The sequence below is a fragment of the Apteryx rowi genome, unplaced genomic scaffold, assembly GCF_003343035.1.
Source record: "Apteryx rowi isolate R43461 unplaced genomic scaffold, aptRow1 scaffold_111, whole genome shotgun sequence".
In the NCBI taxonomy this organism is placed as follows: Eukaryota; Metazoa; Chordata; class Aves; order Apterygiformes; family Apterygidae; genus Apteryx; species Apteryx rowi.
In genome coordinates this window covers 762660-778973 of record NW_020447320.1, presented here as the reverse complement: position 1 = coordinate 778973, position 16314 = coordinate 762660, and the positions used below count along the sequence as shown (strand labels likewise).

Genomic DNA, 16314 nt, shown 5'->3' with positions numbered 1-16314 from the left:
ACAGAGCTACAGAGAAATCTAAAGGAGGGAGTGTTGTGGAACCAGATGTTTCAACCCTCCTCACTTTATTTGGCAATTGTGTCTTTCATGATTTAGATAGTTGCAGGAGATTAAAGAAGATCATAAAGACTGTGTTAATGCAGGGTACATCAGCTGTGAAGTACCAAGCAGCTCTGTGAAAGACAGGCTTGCCTTTGCACATCAACATTTAGAGTTTATCACTTTTTGCAGCACAGCAATGGGGAACCTCATCTCTGTGTTGAATGGAGTTGTACATGCAAAGTCTCTTGTAAGAGTTTTCTGTCCATTCCTAATGCGCTCTCATTGTACTCGTCTCAGTGGCATATCACGCAGCAGGACTGCAGGTGAAAAAATGCCAATGATTTTAAAATCAAGTAACATAGTAACTATGTGTCCTTAGAAGGCTTATCCTGACAAGACTGGTATTTCTATGGAATTGGTTTAGTGCTAATCTTGGTTTAGTGCTATTTTTCCTCCATTACTGCATTCCCTCTAGCAAGTGGTTCTTCAAAACAGCCTCCACCTCTGTATTGCAGAGGGTATGGGGAGAGGTACCAGTGTCTGCAGCTCCCAGGAAATGTAGTATTTTTCAGTGTCTGGGCCCAAATAGGGCTGTGATTCTAGATTTTCCTGATCTCTTGAAATCTGGCCCTATCTCTGCCTCTGCCCTTCAAAAACCACTGAAATACTGCATTGGCATTTGTTATCTATTTGACTGCTCCTGTGAATTCCTTTTCCATTCCACATAATGGTGCATAAGGGAACCAGCGTTTATGTCAAATTTACACTTACATTTCAGCAGGTGGTTAGACATTTTGGCAGGTAGCTAGATGTATCTAACTGTGCAAATAAAGTTGTCAGTCTAATACAACTCCCCTATGTGAAGTACAGTACAAAAGAAGAAAATCTGTCAACCATTTTAAGAATTAAAGAAATCTGCTTCAGCCATGTTTACATTACTAAGCATTTGATGTAAAATGTGGTTGGCTGACTGCTTGTGATGTGCAGAAATACAGAGGTAAGCTGAAAAGACAGACAGGTTAAAGAAACAGTTCTCAAAGATTCTCTTTCTAGCCTGGGTGGTGTCTTTCGCTGCCTGCAATGGGTTAAAACTGCCATTCAGTAATAGAGTAGGATTCAGCCCTTTCATTTTACCTCCCTTCAGCCTGGGCTTTGTATCCAATGTATTGGTAGACTCTGTGGTTTTTGAAATCAAAGTTGTAAATGCAGTCACATAACTAAACTGCCTGAATTACTACACTGTGTGTGGTAGTTTAGTGGGAATGTGTCATATCAATTTTGGCTCTTGTATAAACAATTAGGTTTTGGCAGTGTGTGTTGCAGCTTGATTGAAAAAAGCTCCCAATAAATGAAATCACTGTTTCATTTCATAATTATACTAGGCTTTTTAAATGGTCATAACATGCTTTTTTTAAAAAAAATGGAAGAAACGTGATATGCAAACATACTGTGTCGCAACATAATGCTGATGTGATCCTGCCTGACTCTCCTGCTGTATATTAACAATTTCCATCTTTCTCTAGCTTGTTTTGCTACTTGTAAGGCAGATAAAGAGTAGCTGGACATACATATTTATATGCATACGGTATGCATGTCTTGGATACTCAATGTAGCAGCACTGCAAGTCAGTCTATGTGGAATGTTCTCTGCTTGCATGCTGATCTGTGCATCTGAGAGCCAGCCCTGAAGTGGGAGACTTGTAGCCATGTCACACCAGTCCCGAAACTGCTAAGCTCCAGTAGTAATTGAGGAAGCAGGTCAGGGCTTTTTGTGTCAACTACCTCATCTGAATTGCCCAACTGAGTTTTAAATATATCCAGGGATGGCAATTCTACAGCCTCTATGGGTGAGTTGTTCCAGGGTTCGGCCACCCTCATTATGGACCTTTTCTTTCTTGTGTCTAGTTGGAATTTCCTCTGCTGCAACTTGTGACCATTGCTTCTCATCCTTTCGCTGTGCATCTCTAAGAAGGATCTGGCTCTGTCTTCTCTGTAACCATCGTGAGATGGTTCTTATTTCAAGTTAGTTCTTATTTCCATTTAGAAAGTGTTAAGTAGCTCCTGTGACTTTCCTTTGCCCTTATTTTTTTTTCCTAATTTTAGGATGAGCTCGGGTGATTGTTATACAGAGGCAAGGTGAACCATTAGCAAGTTTATCCTCATCTCGCCTTTGCCCTTCAGAACTGCTGGCCACTGTGTAGGCAGCATGGCGAATGCAGAAGAGGCCAGCCCTCAGTGAATTATATTCTGCCAGAATTAATAAATTAGATTTCTAAATGTGAAAAAATAGGTGACAGGTTCACTAGTGGCAGATCATCTCTTTCCTTTCATAAGCAAACTAATGCTGAACCCTCAAGACAGCTGGCAGTAGTAGAGTTGGTTGTGAAAAGTGAGGCATTGGCTCCCTGCATTATATCCTCTCCTAGCTTCAAGGTTTTGGGATAGTTCCTGTGCCCAGACAGTGCAGGGTCCAGCCTCGGCTAAGGAGGTGCAACCTTAGCCTGTCAGTGCTGAATTGTGTGTATTCTTGCCCCAATCACAGCTGCTTGCGTATTGCCTCCTGCTGTGGAACATGCTGTCAGGGAAAGGATGCTTCTGTTGAGGCTAGGAGTAATGTAGGCAATGTGAAAGCCCCAAAACCTAAGCTGAACAGATGCTCTATACGTTCCTTCCTAATGAAGATGCTGCTAGCCATGGCAGGCTACTCTGGGGCTCTGAGGCCCCTAGGCTTAAACCCAGCATAGGCAAATAGTTGCAAACAGCACTGTGTGTATGGCGCAAAGCTGTCCTACATAAATCAATGTGTTATTCCTTGGGTTACCACTAAGATGAGTTGTCTTCCGTGTTCCTCATCACACTGTTCAGACTGGACCTGCTGCAGGCTGATCACCCCTGTGGGAGATTTTACTTCGGGTGAGTTTTAACAGCAAATTTTCCCTTCTGTTATGGTGCTTCTCTCTGTTAATAATGTGAAAGTGCCCTGCTGTTTTCAACTCTCAGGAGCAGCAGCAGAAAGGCAGATGCTGGTGATGATGCTGCAGGGCATGTTAGCAGGCTTGAGAGCTCAGGATGCTCAGAGCCTGTGCAAGGTCGATTGGGCTTTGAACCAGGTCAGCTGCAGTTCTGGCAGACCTTGGGCTGGTCCTCAAGAACCCAGTGGTCTGGGTCGCTGAAGCTTGCCGCTTTGTTAATGCCCTTTTGGCCATCTGAATATTTCTTTTGCCTGTGGAGCATGCAGCAGCTGAGCTGAGGTTTACTAAATTGTATTATGTGTTGCAGATAAAGCTGGTAGTTTTCAGTGTGGACCTCTTTCGGTTCCTGAGCTCTAGTATCTGAAAATCACCAGATACTTGCTAGTCATATTGCAGTAAACTAATCCCCCTAAGGTGTCCCTTAGAGCAATGATACCCCAATCCTTCCCACAGTTTCTTTTCAAGAGTGAAAGGAAAAAATAAGATCCCCAAAAGGAAAACCATGCACAATGCTGAAGTGGAGCTCACTGCAAAAGGCACAGACTGGTATCAATCAGTTTATTAAAGTGTCCTTTTCTCCATTCTTCCACCAAATTATTTTTTAGCTTGAGGGAAAGAAAGCAAGACTGCCAGGATTTGCTCAGGGGCAGAGCAGCTGCAGGGTCTATGCTATTACCAAATGCCATCTTGGTGTGTGTTTCAAGGGCGCTTGTCAGCTAGCTGCTTCGGAAGGACCATGGGAGCAGAAGCACGCCAGCTGCTTTGCTCCTGCTCCCATTTTAAAAGCTTTTAAAGTCATTATTGTAACTCACAGATAGTTTACTTTCATAAATGTTTTTTTTTAAACATCACTAGAGCTACAGAAAGAGGATATGGCCTTCCAGAGCTTAAAAATTGCTTCATGTTTCTTCTTGAACTTTTCTTCAGCTTAGAAGGCAGAGCTCAAATACTTATGGAAGCACACGCAAGCGCGCTCTCTAATGAGAAACACTTTGCCCCATGTGCAGCTCTGTCTCTTTAAGACGTTTTACCCACACGTTCACGTTGCGGTTTGATTCTCAGACTCATTGGTTTTGATCATATTCCATAATTTATTTGTTAAAGCTTGTGTTGCTTAAGGCAATTCCTCTCCGATTTTCCCATTTAGTGGTCAGTTTTTGATGGTCTGTTTGCACTGTTTTGAGAGTCCAGCGTTTGCGAAAACTATTGGGAAAGAAAAGGGGAAGAAAATATGTTAATTTCTTGTAGATGGTGCAAAATATGCATTTGATAGGGAGAAGGCTAAGGCATGAAAATGAGAGGATTAAAATGTCTCTTCACTAAATAAGTATTTTGATGTCCTTTTATTCCTTGAGTTGCTAGCTGCTAACACCAGCCTAACTCATTTTCAGGATTATTTATAAACGCAATTAGTGCCCAGAAACTCCCTTTATGTCTTGTGCATTACTCTATCCAGAGTCCTGTGATGGTTTAAAGTGGATTAAATTAAGATCAAATCAGAGAAAGTGATGTGGTACTGCTAATTTATTTGGAAATGCTGTATGTTAGCAGTCTCTATTGCATAACTGTTTTAAAAAATCATTATCACTGCAAAGTTTTTTTGCATTTCACTGTTTGCTCAAACTCCAAAGCATTGGAAATACTTGATGGTGTATGTTTTGCCTTTTGCAGCATTAATGTATGGTATTCTGTGAAGAGATTAACATTCTTCTATATTGTGGGGAATGTGCTTTCCCACCTCGCTAAGTGTACATGCCAGTCAGAGTTTACACATCCTTTGACCTCAGCCTACTCTGGAGGAATATATTATTTTCTATAATAGATGCAAACACAAAATGCTAGTTGCCAAAAGGCAAGCTCCGTTTAAGCAAGGTTTTCACCCCCTTGTAATCCGCCCATCCAGTCCATATCTCATGAGTCTGGCTTCAAGGATACTATGGGAGATTGCTTTGAATCTCTGAATAAAATCAGGATAAACAACATCCACCACTCTACCTTTGTCTGCTGAGGTAGTCATCTCACCACAGGAGGCAGTGATGTTGATAGGACATGGTTTGTCCTTAGTTAATCCATGCTGACTGTTCCCAGTCACCTGCTTGTCCTTCATTTCCCTAGAAATGGAGTATTTGCTCTCCTTCTTTGCTGTCTAGAAGGTGGGCTTGAAATTTGGCTTTTTCCAGTCTTATGAACATCATCTGCTCACCATGACCTTTCAAAGGCAATAGAGAGTGACTTTGCAGTGATGTTGCAGCCTTCAGCGCTCTGGGATGTATCCTGTCCAGTCCCATAGACCTGTGCAAGTCCAGCTTGTTTAAGTGGACCGTAGCTCAATTTTCCTCTACCTTGGGTAGTATTTTTCTCCCCAGACTTTGCTATTAGGCACAGAGACATAGGAGACCTCAAAGCAGATCTTGCCAGGAAAGGAAGAGCAGAGAAGATACCAAGTATCTCAGTCTTTCCTATGTCTTTTGTCATGAGGTCACCTGCCCCATTCAGCATCAGTCACATATTGTCCTGGGTCTTCCTCTTGCTGCTGATATGAAGCCGTTCTTGTTGCTTTTCACATCCCTTGACATCATCTTCAGCTCCAGCTTTGACTTCCCTAATGACAGCCCTGCATGCCTAAGTGGTGCTCTGTTTTTCTCTCACGTCATTTGTTTCTGCTTTCACCACTCATAAGCTTCCTTTTTTGCTTTTGAGCTCCATCAAGAGTTCCTTGTTCTGGCAAGCTGGCTTTTTGCCATGCTTGCTCAGCTTCCTGCACATGAGGGTCGTCTGTTCTGATCCTCTCAGCAGGTTGCCCTTGATGATCAACAAGTTGTCCTGGGCCGGCCTGTCTGCCCTTCAGAGCAGCCTCCCATGGGATCCCACCTATCAGTGCCCTGAACAAGCTGATGTTCACTCTCTTGAAGTCCAGGGTTGTGTTTCTGCTACTTGCCCTCCTCACCTCCCTCAGGATCTTAAACTTCACCATCTCATGGTCCCTGCAACCAAGGTTGTCATCATCCGTCACATCCCTGATCGGTTTTTCCTTATGTGTGAATAGCAGATCCAGCCAAGCATCCCCTATAATCAGCCCATCCAGCATCCACATCAGAAAATCCTCCCAATGTATGGAAGAAATCTCATGAATTGCTTGTGCCCCACCATGTTGCCTTTCCAGCAGATCTCAGGGTTGTGAAAGTCCCCAGTGAGAACTGTGGCCTGTGATCATGAGGTTTCTTTCAGTTGTTCAAATACTTCCTCTACTTGCTTGGCAGTGTGTGACAGGAGCCCACCACAACATTCACTTCCAGTGCTGGCCCATAAGCTCTTGACAGGACTTGCTTGTTTGTTTCACGGCAAAGCTCAATGCACTGAAGCCATTTATTTGCACAGAGTGCAACCTCCTTTCCTCCAGTGCGTACCCACCCATTACAGCACTCCAGCTGTGTGAGCTATCCCACCCCATATGTGTAATCACGGTGACATCATTGCTCTGCAACTACCAACAGACTTCTCATTCTCACGTTTCTTTCCCATGCTGCTTGCGTTATTGGACAGGCACTTGAGCTGGGTCCCCTAGTTGCATCACTTTCTCAAGGGGCGTGTGAGAGCCTGCCCACTGTGGTCACCTGTGACTGGTTCCCTCCAGCTACCATTTCCTGCATCTCTTCAGGCTTTGGTTTCATGTGTGGTCATATGAAAGAAAGGATGGAGGAATCTGAAACGAGTTTGGAAATGTGTTGGTCAAAAGCAAAGGTCTCATCATTCAGGCCAAAGTAATTCAGTTTTCACCAGGTGTAGCTACATTACAGGAAGATGAGGGATTTGAGGGATTTGTGTAAGGGGGTGGGAGAGATACCTTCATAGATGAGTAGTAGAAACTGCATTGCAGAGAATGCTGTTGCGGATTTTGGAAAGGGTTACCTGACCTCTGTTCTCATATACCAGTGACACAGCCTCCAAAGAGCAGTGCGTTACACGCACAGTCAAGTGACAGACAGCTTGCTGACTTCTGAAGCAGTAACCTGAAATATAATGTGCTGTGTGTGTGATGATGATGTTAACTTAAAAATTACTGGTGTCACATGTGGCATGCCCAGCAGTTCAAAGGGCAGTAATCAGGAAATCTGTTCTAGCAATGCTGTGCAGTGAAAAGAGTCAACTGTTTGTGACATGTTTGTGTTTTCCTGGAATTGCTAATAGCTCTTGTATTTCTCAATGTTTTCCTGCAGTCAGCCACCCGCCTCACCCAGCACGCAAGAAGCAATCCAGGGGATGCTATCGATGGCAAATCTCCAGTCATCAGATTCCTGCCTCCAGACATCATGGGGTACGAATCAAGCGAAGAATAACTCCATCTCCACGCAAAACTCCAAAAAAACAGGCAGCGGTAGCAATAAAAATGCAGGCAAGCGGTTACTAAAGAAAAGCACGAAAAACAATGTTGACATTGAAGATTACGATGAAGATCAGGACCACTTAGATGCCTGTTTTAAAGATTCTGATTATGGTAAGCACAAAAAAAGCAGTCTGTGTGTGTGCAACCTGGTATGTATGTACGTATTTGCATGTTTGTGAATCTCCCCCATGTTTCTCATGAGACATTTTTTCACTTTTTTTGTGGTCACTGACAGTGAAATCAACTGAGTATTTTGTTAAGGAAGAGTGCAAATAGCAAGAGATCTGCACTACAAAATTAAGGGAACACTGTATGATGGGTAGACTGACTGTAGAACTGGTAGAGATATGGCCATCCAGGTAGGATGTATTTGGGGCATGTCACAATCAGAAGGGCTTAACAAGCACGGAAGCCCGCTGATGACACAGCAGTCCACCAGGGAGCATAGAAAGCAGTTCCAGAAACATGTGTCAGGTCACAGTACGTATAATAAGAATGTCCTTGTCTGCACAATAGCAGACATGATGAGATGCACAATAGCAGACATGATGAGAAACTGAATGTGTACTTGGAAAAGGGATCCAATGGTGTTTGGCAGAGAATACCAGCGTCTGAAACAGAAATGTGCGCAAAGCAAGTTTGCACCAGTTATATCAGCTCCATCGTCATAATCTGCAGAAGCAGTTTTGAAGAGTATAAAAAATGAACAAATGAAAAAGTAATAATGTGAAGATTAATAGGAATTGGAAAGCCTGGAGTCCCAAAGGGGGCAAAAGTGGGTAGTTTGTGCTGCATCAGAGTGTATTTGTTTGTTAAATGTTCCTGGCAATCATGGCCATCAGAAATAATCTGTTACATCTGGAAAAGTGACATATGTTTTCACTCTCTCAGACATCAAGGCAAAATGGTGCTGCTGTGACACTTTGCAGAAGAAAGCACCCTAGGTGCCCTGTGTGTGCTGGCATGCAGCGGTAGTGCTGGAAAGTGCTTTGGAGAAAGGACAGCTCCATGAACGATTTTGCAGTGGTGTAGTTTACAGACAAGTGCCACATGTGCACAGGGCTCTGCTCTACTGAGGGGCGTTTTTGGTCGTTACGTATCTGTGCTGCCACTGAATGGGTAGTCTTTATTTTGAGTGGGCTTGGTTTCCAACAGCTCTGCTTGTGCCACATCTGATCAGCAGACACCAGTGTCAGTGGCCAAACGCCATAGTAATGGTAAAATCACCTAGCAATGTAACAACAGGCAAGAAAATCAAACTCATGTAGAACAAACTTGACAGAAAAGTCTGGGACAAAATTTAGACAAGCAGGTGGTGTTTGTCCCAGAGGCCTCTAAAGGGTCCTTTGGTAGAAGGGTTCAGGTCCATCTCTTGGATACTCATAAACCAAGAACAGTTTTCAAGGTCTGCATAAACAGCATTATGCCTCATTTCTCTCTACCTGCCTAACTATGCTGGAGTCATAGGGTCAGGAAGGTATGGTGTTGAATGAAGCAGTTAGCTTCCCTAGCTCTGTGAACCTGATGGGCTTTCCTCACGCGAGGCAGGCTTGCAGTGAAGATTGTTCCCTGCTCTTGGGAGGGGACAAAGGAATATGGAGGTGAAGGAGGCTGTCCTGGTCTGTCCTGTGCATGAAGGCAACCATGAGTTGTCCTAATGTGAGTTGCCACTTGCTGGTATCACCCCACAATGAGGATATGGTTCAGACAGCCATGCATATGGGCAAGCCCCACAGGCACATAGGAGAGCATAAAGGAAGCGTGGGAGCCAACGTGTGTTGTGATCTCTCCTGTGTGTCTCCTTCCTATGACCGTTGTCCGTGCCAGGTAATATGAAAAGGCCATACCTGTGCTGATTCATAAGAACAACCAGTGCTACTGTGATAGATATTCATGGCAGATCACACATATCTTAGTCAAGTTGTTGTGGGTGGGAGTGTATGGAAGGTCTGTAGGATTTTTAGGAGTGTATCAGGTAATCAGAGTATTAATTTGCAAGCTGTGCTAGCACTAGGCAAAAAGTACTGCATGTGCCAGAGGGGCTCCTATTAAAATTGCAGCAAGGTTTGCTTGCAGCCGGCAGAAGCTGAATCCACAGYTACAGAACAGATCTGAGACATGGCACTGTCCTTCCCTAATGTCCATTCTCTCTTGTCCAAAGAACAGTGCCTTTTCAAGGAGGTGGCTGTCAATGCATAGAGTGGCTCGCTTCCAGACCCTTTGAAGAACGGATTAACCTCATCCTAGTGGCAGGAGTACCTACACACCTGCATGTGCTTCTTTGACATCTTGTCATGCAAGGGGTCCTGAGATTTGCACAGAAGTGTCTTCAGTATCAGTCTAGCTTGGGATAAAGATCCCTAGCCATGCCTCTTCCCACTGTGCTGCTACTCCATAGACAAGAGGAAGACTGTTGGTTCCTGTCTGTGTAGTTTCACTGTGTATCCTAAAAATAGTTGGTCACAGTCTAATGACAGCAGCTCCTAAATACAGTCTGTGGATGAGAATAAGAGAATGTCCTCCGTTTGTGGGAGCTGCATCGCTGTTCAGCAGTACCTCTGGGGGACCTCACTATTCTGGCTGTGGTGCCGGTAGTCACCATACCTGAATAAAGCAAGTGTGCCTCTGCGCAGTGCAGACCTGTTTCTTGCACTGAAACTATTGTCTTTGTTTCTTGCTGTAGTTTACCCTTCTCTCGAATCAGATGAAGATAATCCAGTATTCAAATCCCGATCAAAGAAAAGGAAGAGTTCAGATGATGCCCCGTACAGTCCGACAGGTAAGTCCATACAGTCTGTGCTGTCCAGACTCAGGCTAAGCCATGCAGGTCGCTAAGGAACCAGCCATTTTTCAAGCACTGTGGAATCTCTAAGACCACAACTAGCAATTTCTCTCTATAATGCAAAGGATTAATCTTTTCCAGTGCAGTGGGAGTTGATTTCAAGTGCTCAGACTCAGCAGTGTCAGCCTTCCTCCATCAGTTAGCAGGGGAAAGTCATTCCTGGTTGGGTTATTGGTTTGTTTTTCTTCATGCTATTGGTGAAGGAATGATTGGCGGCCACCTTAGCAATGATGTAATAGTGAAACCCCAAACAGCTTAGTAGCCATTGCTTTTACATGGGAACTGTATAAACAGAAATGAGAAGAGAGCATAGAAACTGTCTCCTCCCATTTCAGCCAAAGTTGATGGTCTGGAGGATGTCTTTGTCACGGCTCATCAGAGGCAGTGACAGGCCAGGGGTCCCTAGAACCCCTTTTGCCGTCGCCTAGTGACAGAGGGGAGTCTCAGCAGCTTGCTGCGTGTGTGACAAAGAAGCCCCACATCTCACTGGCTTGTGGCACTGCATGTCCACCCACAGTGGATGGGACGGTGAACACTGTCATGTGAAAATGATGTTGGGAGACACTGATATCCTTAGTGTGGGCAGAAATCTCCCATGGCTTTGGCTTCAGGAGTGGAAGCAGTTTGTAAGCAGGCCAACGAATGTTAAAGTCAGGTAGCTGCAGGGTTACATTTGTCAGTGAAGTTATTTGACTGTGTTATGTCTTTATTGGCAGTTTCTCCCCAAAAGTCTGTAACTGGGTGGAGTTTGTCAGCACCTCCTGCCTTTGCACACATCCTGAGGAAGGAAGAGCAGAGGCTGCTGCATCCCTGGCTCTCCCTGCTCAGGAGGGCAGAGCTGTGCTGCCCAGTACGTGGTTAAGCTGCTCACGTGGGCACATTCTGCACGTCTCACCTCCATCTTCTTTCATTGTAGCGAGAGTCGGCCCCTCGGTGCCTCGACAAGATAGGCCAGTGCGAGAGGGCACAAGAGTCGCCTCCATTGAAACAGGACTTGCTGCTGCTGCTGCAAAGTTGTCACAGCAGGTGAGGTTGCTTGAGAAGTAGCTGTCAGTAAATTAAAGCCCTCCTATTCCCCAGCAACAGTCATGCCCAAATAGCAGTGCAGTGCCAGTCCTTACCTTACGCAAGGCTCAGCAGTCTCAAGGGAAATAAATGGGATGAAAGTCCAATAGTGTTGCAGCATATCTGACAATGCCACAGCACAGAGCAGGCAATGTATCAAAAGTGTATAGAAGTATGAGAGAGAAAGTATATCTACAGGGTTCTTGTAGGCTAGAAGGTCTAAGTGAATAACAAAAGGGGGCGCCCTGAAAGGAGTGTGCATGAACCATATATTGACATGTATGTGACAGTCTGACTGGTGTGACTGCTTTGCCTGTGAAAATCAGCTGCTAGGAAGCCTAAGGATTTACTCCTGTAGAGTTTTGGTGAACTGTGAGTATCTATGGGTCAGTTCAGCAAAGATATTGAGGCACTCCTGGGTGTTGATAAGTATCCTTCAGTGTCCGAACGGGTCAGATAGATGGTAGGTGCCTCATGCAAGTAGGCCCCACAAACGTAACACTCTGCAAGGTGCTAAGGTGACGAGGTCTGCTGGAGCAAGTGTGGCAAGACGGCTTGGGGAGTTGATGGGGACGCAGCCTTTGGTGGTGTAGGGCTTTTGTGATGGGTACTGTGAGTAGAAGAGCTCTAAGAGTGTGATAGCAGGTTTTCATCAAGAAGTGGGTAGAAGGTATACAAGGGAAACAGGATGGTGACAGATCAATTTTTCTCTCAGTGTGCATGTGAAAGTGCAGTTATAGGTGGAAAGATAATGTATGTGTCCATCAAAGGGATGTTTAATATCCTCCATGCTATTGCAAAAGAGCATGAAGATACCTGAAGATAGGAGGTGCCAGTTTATGTGGAGCATCATAAGGTTTGTACATACAAAAATCATGCTGGTCTCCCAAGGCAGGGTCATTTTGGTCCTGGCCAGCTCCCACTCACCGCAGTGTACACAGAGTAAAAAAAGAAAGAGGCTCTGCACAAAGTGCATACATAGATGCAAGAAAGGCAGCGTGTGCGTGCAGCAAAGAAAGAGAGCTGTGAGCGAGATGGTATCGGAACAGACCCTCAGCAATTTTTACATGGCAAACTTCGTTGCTTTTTTCATTGTGTCAGGACCCTAAGCAACGCTGCTGGCCCTTGCCATAGCTAAAGGTCTGCTGGGGATTAATATGAGCTTCATGTTTGTCATTTTAAAGGAGGAACAAAAAGGCAAGAAGAAAAAAAATACCAAAAAGAAGCTGTCAACCAACAACGCGAACAAACCCGCTCAGGAAGGCAGCTCTCCAGAGCCAAAGCTGGAGTCACATGCCAGCAGCCTCACAGATCACGAGTACACCGCAGGGGCCAGCACCTTTGGGGTCGCCCAGCCTAACAGGGGATCGCAGCCGATGGCGCCTGGTGTTTTCCTCACACAGAGGCGACCTTCATCATCCTCACAGAACAACGCCTCCGCCAAAGGTACCAGGAAACGCCTGGGGTTATGGTACAGGAGTGGGGAAGGGTGATTCAGTCATGTAATCCATGCACTTTGCAGGGCCCTCAAATGTTGTGTCTGCCATGGGTCTGTAAAAGTGTTTTGGCAGATCAAATCTGTTAGAGATCTGGCCCATGGCCTTCATTGTTCTGGCACTTTGTACCCAAATATGCATATTGCTGCTGGGCTGCTTGTTGCAGGACGTGAGGCATCCTATGCTAGGAAATATTCCCGAGTATGCCCGAGGTAACTAGAGCAGATAGGTGCTGTTCTTAAGGAAGATGTGCAGTTGTCACGTCACAGTCCAGCCTGTCTGATGAAGCCTTGAGATGAATCCATCATGGCTGTTTTGCCCAGAGTGAGGTCAGGAACTGTTGTGGTTGTGTAGTGTTTGTATACCAATACCTATGCACACATGTAAATGAGGAGATCCTACCCAGTGAGTGTAGAACAGTGTGAATCTGAAAACCCATCTTGAGAGCTGCCACAAGGGAGCAGAGGAATGTCAAACCTTGGGAGTAACACAACCACACAACCAAAACCAAGAGAGAGGAAGAGGTCGCTTGTCTGCTACAGGGAAAGCATTGTACAGCTGAGGCAGTCTTGGAGTCTGGGCTAGGTCCTCCTATTCTCTGCTTGAATTTTGCAGAAAAAATGTGGTAAAGGCAGGTGTGTGGGACAGGCAAAAAAGTCAGTCCGGTGCACTGTGTACTGTGAAAATTAAGTGTGCAGTCCCACTGGGAGAGGCCTTGATGTAAAAAGTGAGGTGATGTGGCAGATGATTTCCCCTATATTTGAGTGGAGCAAGTTAGAGGTAGTGCAAGATGTCCTGCAGACCTCTGAGAAGTGCCAAGCAGTAAAACGTCAGGGCACCTGAATGGGCCATGAAGTGGTGTGAACAAGAGGACATGTACAGCCAGTGAGGAATAGGGCCCTGCTAGGAGCTGGCCACGCCTGTGCCTATCTGCAGAACCAGACTGAAAAGGAAACACTTGCCTGGAATTGTGTCTTAGTGGTGAAATGGTGACATTAGTAAATCGCTCCAAACAAGTGGAAGATGTGATGGGAAGAGGAGTGCTGAACAGAGCCGAACCCCAGAATCCCAGCCAGTGAGTGGGGCAGCCCAGTCAGGGCATCGTGAAGGCAAACTGAACAGGCATGTGGATCACACCTTGTCCATGATAGCTGAGTTCCCAAAGGAGGGAAGGAACCATGTGCCAAGAAAGTGAGTGGCTGACCTCTCAGGGCAAGGAGCATTTTCAGGACCTCCTGTGCTGGGCCCTGGGACAGTTGGGGGTACAAAGGGGACTTCAAAGCATCTCTCTGCATGGAGCACAGGAAAGTTCTGGGCCTGGGGACTACAAGATTGGGCATCACTGGGAAGGAGGGGAATGTGGAAGGAGATGGTGGGATGAAGCAGAGTTAGAGCTCTGGGGCCACTTTGTCATCAGGGAAGGGAGAGGACCCAGTCTTGAAGAGTGAGGTGAGACAATGAGAAATGAGGTTTTCTTTAACGTACTGCCATGCTCTTTATGGTTATAGAAGCACATGTCTTGTTGAGAAAAGGTATGATGTGGAGGCTCACAGCCTGCCATTTGGTCTGGAGTAGTCTGGTAGAAGGTGTCACCCATACTGTCATGGCCTTTAAAGCTGAGGCTCTTAATGCAGATTGGAAAACTGAAGAGGAGCCGACTCTGCAGGTATTGCACATGAGTACACCAGTAGCTGCGTGATGGAAAGGGGTGAAGATGTGCAAGTTCCTGTTGCGCCAGATAGTCCTCGGTATCTTGGAGGCCAGTGGAGTTTCTGGCTGTGAGTTACATGGTAGCTGGTGAGAGGTGGGGCAGAGATCAGCTGTGATACTTCCACAAGTAATGGAGAAGACAAGTATCTGGGGAACACAGACCTTACTGTACTGCACAGCACATGAGCACAGGCCTGGACTTGTGGTGGTGTTTTCCTTTCATGCATGTGGGGACAGGGAAGGTTTCCCACTCCAGATGCTTGGTAATGCCTTGGTGCTAGCTTGACTATGTAGGAAGTATGTGTTTGCATGTGTGTGTGTGTGTGCACGCCTTTTCATTGGCCTTCTGACTAGGCTGGATGCAGGTGGTCTTTAGTGCTGGTAGAAAAGAGGGAAAGAGGAAATGTTGCAGAGCCCGGAATAGAAGCTATGATGCTGTGTGGATTGCTCTCAGTGAGGTGCGTGAGGGACCAGGCTTCCTCTGGCCAGTGCTTGGCCTGAGATTCACCATGTATTTGTGAGCTCAGCTCCCCTGTGCTGCTGGTCCCCCTTCCAGGGTGTGGAGAACTGTAGGAGAGGTGCCTGAGAGCCTTGGGGAGTGCACATGTGCATGGTGAAAGCAGGCACTATTTACAGGCCTGCTGTGTGTGCTGCTGGGTGGAGGAGCTGTGGGGGTGCCCGTGGGGGGGGGGAAGCTCTCCTGTGAGGCACTGAGGTATAGGGCAGCTTTGGAGTGTGGAGGTTGGACTGTCACTCTGTGGGGAAACAGGTTACCCATGAGCAATGCCTGATGTGTAATGAACCAGGGCGCGTGGAGCCTTGGCGTCTGGCATGGTGAGGGTGCAGCACAGGGGGTCTCAGTGTGGAGGCAGTAGGTGCCCAGCAGATGCCCAGCAGAGGAGGGGAATGAGTTGTGTCTATACTGTGAGCACAGTGTGTTGAAAGGCATGTGTCCCTGGTAGACAGGTAAGTGACAGGAGATGCCCCAGTGATAATCTGTTATGTCCCACACACTGGGCTTTCCTGTGACGTGTTGTAACGCTGGTTGGTGGTTTGGCAGAGGCTGTCCCCTCTGAGGTGTGCGTGACATGATGCAGGGTGGTGGTGGAGGAACCTGCATGCGTAAGGGGTGATGGTGGCAGCCGTGGCGGTGGAGGTGCTGGAAGGGCCTGGGAAGGGCCTGCAGGGCTGGCTGGTATGTCCTGATGGGCTGGTGTGGGTCTGTAGCGTGGGAGTGGGGTAGGGATGGTCGTGGGGCTGCCTGGAAAGTGCCCTGGAGCCCAGGGCAGCCGGTGTGAGGCTGGAGGGGGGAACGGAGAGGCGCTTCTGGGGCTGCGTGGGGTGGGAGCGGCGGCGCTGCCTGGTGCGTGTGGCCCTCTGCCCTGCCGTGCCTCCAGTGGCGTGCTGGGCCCTTCACCCGCTCCTCTGGTCTCCTTCCAGGGAAACGCACGAAAAAGGGGATGGCCACGGCCAAGCAGCGGCTCGGGAAGATCCTGAAGATCCACCGGAACGGGAAGCTGCTCCTCTAGCCGCCAGCGCCGCGAGGCTGCGGCCGGGGGAGCCGGGCAGCGCAGCGCCCCCGGGACGCCGCCACTTAACTGTTTGCCACCACGATAATAATCCCTTAACTTTCAGCGGTCGGAGTGTACAGAATCCTGCTATAAATATTTTTTAATATAGATGTCCTTTCTCAGAGTGCTGAGAGTGACTAGTCCGCAAAAAGTTAATACTAATCCGGACCGCGGAGGAGCACGCCGGCCCCGCCCGCCGGCCGAGACGCCGCGTCGCGGAGCGCCGAGCCGCA

General features: G+C 46.9%; 1 protein-coding gene across 1 annotated transcript in view; it reads left to right on the top strand.

Annotated features, from left to right (window-relative positions):
* PHF2 (PHD finger protein 2) overlaps positions 1 to 16308 on the top strand; it is a 52469-nt gene extending 36161 nt beyond the window's left edge. Inside the window, exons 18-22 of the mRNA XM_026076960.1 lie at positions 7231 to 7508; positions 10081 to 10176; positions 11156 to 11265; positions 12489 to 12750; positions 15951 to 16308. Of these exons, the coding sequence (XP_025932745.1) occupies positions 7231 to 7508; positions 10081 to 10176; positions 11156 to 11265; positions 12489 to 12750; positions 15951 to 16039 (835 nt within the window). The 3' untranslated portion in view covers positions 16040 to 16308. The remainder of the gene's footprint in view (positions 1 to 7230; positions 7509 to 10080; positions 10177 to 11155; positions 11266 to 12488; positions 12751 to 15950) is intronic.
* Positions 16309 to 16314: the final 6 nt, after the last annotated feature.